The 2965-nt window shown below is 45.1% G+C and overlaps 1 protein-coding gene across 1 annotated transcript; it reads left to right on the top strand.

The window, feature by feature from the left end:
• Positions 1-705: 705 nt before the first annotated feature.
• LOC306796960 (E3 ubiquitin-protein ligase) lies at positions 706-2433 on the top strand. The gene is made up of 4 exons (XM_079296060.1): positions 706-837; positions 1031-1131; positions 1423-1596; positions 1714-2433. Exons 1-4 carry the CDS (start codon positions 753-755, stop codon positions 2164-2166), a joined length of 813 nt encoding a protein of 270 aa, XP_079152186.1. The 5' UTR covers positions 706-752; the 3' UTR covers positions 2167-2433.
• Positions 2434-2965: the final 532 nt, after the last annotated feature.

Genomic DNA, 2965 nt, shown 5'->3' with positions numbered 1-2965 from the left:
AGGATACTTTCACTTTCGTCCCAACAGTGCAACAATACGATACAACAGTAGCAGACAGAATACATAAAAACAATGAACCGTGCCAGATATGAAGGATTACTTGCAACCAATAATACTAATTATCAGCATTAACAATAATGCCAACTTATTCAGTGGCAGCTGCTGAGGTGTTGTTGTGTGACAGGTTGTGCACGTGACTTTTGAACCCAACATTTCCTCTATAGCTGTCTGTGCTTTCCTGACTGCACTCAAACGCTTCAGCATCCACACAAAAACTAAACTCCCCACTTGAGAGCGTGTCTCCATCATTAAAGACTGAGCAGCATTTCCATTCTACAGCCTAAACAAAACTACATTTCAATGCAGCTCTTCATTCAGTTTCGCTATCTGGTGTTAAAAACTGGGAATCACCTGATACTCCAGCTGCATCTGCCCAAAGTAGTGCTTGTAAAGTGATACATCATGTACAGAAAGGCCATAAACCAAAGGCTGTGCACAGTGTGCTTACATACAATGTCATTCAAATGGAATGCAAGTAATAGAAGGGGAATCCAGAGCTGCCATCCTGCAGTCACGTGACTTCTTGTAACTTGCCGAAAGGGGGAAAGTGAAAGTAAAAAGAAGAAAATAAATCTTCGGTGGAGTCAGTGAATGTGACACAGCAGTCGACCTCCTTCACCTCCTCTTACTGCGCCACCAGAGCAGACAGAGAAGCAGTTTGGTCGACGGGGAGCAGAGGAGCTGAAACAAAAATGACTACTCAGGAGGAGAAAAGATACGACCCCAAAGACACCACTCTGAAGTTTGTGAACAGACCAGATGATCTGGATCCATACCGTAAGCACCAATTAATAAATAAATGATATTGTCGAACATGTGCAAGAATATCACGTGTTATATTCTACTTTGTTTGTATGTAAACATAGATCCGGATGCGAAGCTTTAATTCTTATCTTCATTTGTTTCCCTCCGCGTTGGATGCGACTGTTATGGTGAGTTCAATGTCTGCTCTTGTTGTTGTGCTCCTCAGCACCAGAGGAGGGAGACAAGTGTCTCCGAGCAGAGATGTCCTGCGGTCATGCCGTCACCCCGGAGTCTCTCACCGCGTGGTGCCGCAGCCTGCTGGATCAGGTACTTTCCACCATCTCATTGACAGCACAGAGGTGCGTTTTCACTCCGTGTCAGAGGAGTTTTCAAACGGTCTCCTAAGAATGACATTTATTCTGCTACATTTCAATGTATAGCAATAAAATAGAGCCCATTTTGACAACTTATCGCTTTTTGACACATATTCCCTTCAAATTGTCCAGACTGGATGTGGTCGGCTTATTACACTGAATTACTACATTCTTAAGTTGCACTCCCAGACAGTTTTTACCACATCTTTGACTGACAACATAACATGTGTCCTTTAAATTTCAGGGCCAGTACAAATTTAAGTGCCCTGCTTTAAAGAAAGGCACATTACAGAAGTGTGAAGCAGAGTGGTCTTATCAAGAGGTGCGCAGACTGGCAGTGCTGACCCACGAAGAGATGCAGTACTTTGAGGAGAACATCGCACGTCTGGCTGCCACAGAGTACTGTGAATTTAAAACAGTAAGTGTCACCGGTGTCGTCTCCACCTTCAGCAAATTACAGACTGATTTACTGATGAGTTCAGCAAATAAGTGAATTCCACTTTTCCATTCCTGTCTCTCACGTCCTTTCCCACAGTGTCCTGGGTGTAAAACCTATGTGGAGCGAGAGGACCAGAGTAACCTCAACGTGCAGTGCACAGTCTGCACATCGGACAAGCAGAAAGTTTACCACTTCTGCTGGCAGTGTCTGAAGAAATGGAAGGGCGCAGCTCCGCGCTCCGACCGCTGCGACAACGACGGCTGCGTCAACCACGACCTCGAGCTCCTCAGGACCTGCAGGACCACCACCCTCTCTCAGGTGCAGGGGGTCGCGTGCCCCTCCATCCGGGCCTGTCCCACCTGCGGTCAGAAGGTGGAGCACGATAACACGGGCTGCAAGAACATCATCTGCCCTCGCTGCCTGGTTGAGTTCTGCTTCGTGTGTCTGAAGCTCACTCCCGAGTGCCTGAAGACGAGCTCCTACTTCATCGCCTGCAGCGATGGCGTAGCTCCCAGACAAACCTCCATACCTGTGTGGCGCAGAAACTAAGAGCGAACGTGCACACGGTCGCTGCTCATGATGTGTCTTACTGCCTTCTTCTGTCACACTATATGCTGTTCTCCCACTGTTGGATTTTATTCTAAGATTCTATTTGCAACTGAAGCTCAAAGTCTAGACGTCGCTTATTTGTGTCTATAACATTGTGAGCATTAAACAGAGACTGTAATTTCTCGCGATGTCGTAAAAGGCTTGTTTGTGACGCTGCCGCTGAGAGTTAATACTGATCTCTGTTCATGGTTCATCATTGATAACTGCATCACGTAATAAAGTTGACCCTTTAAATAATGCAGAGCGTCTATTTGATGTCAAACAGGTGGATGCATGTGGATACATTTCCTCTCCGTTGTACAAAGTTAAACAGCAGCTTAACAGTAACTTGATCATCAGGACACGTTTGTGATGGAGAAGATTACACATATTTTAGGGATGCGAGGAGCCCAATTCGAACCAAAATGGGAAAAATGGCAGATCCGAAAGAAACGACACCAAGAGCGAAAGTGTAAGAGGATAGATAAGATCATGACTGGAGAGATTATTTGAATTTCACCCTGTTTTAATGTTTCACGTTCATGAAGGTTTAACAGATTAAAATGGTGAAAAAGTCAAATTTCCAGTATTTTTGGTGGCAATTTACAGTAAACTACTGGCTACTTAGTTCCGTCACTTGTTAAGTTTGTATTGTGATTCTACAACAGCATATTGCTCCATCACAGTAACCCGACGGGCATTTTACTGTAACATCACACGAGGAACAAAAGCTCCTCCCGTCTCCTCGTCATCTGAATGT

Source organism: Melanostigma gelatinosum, assembly GCF_949748355.1.
Source record: "Melanostigma gelatinosum genome assembly, chromosome: 23".
Lineage (NCBI taxonomy): Eukaryota > Metazoa > Chordata > Actinopteri > Perciformes > Zoarcidae > Melanostigma > Melanostigma gelatinosum.
The sequence above is the reverse complement of the archived record's forward strand: the minus strand, read 5'-3'. Positions and strand labels throughout refer to the sequence as shown.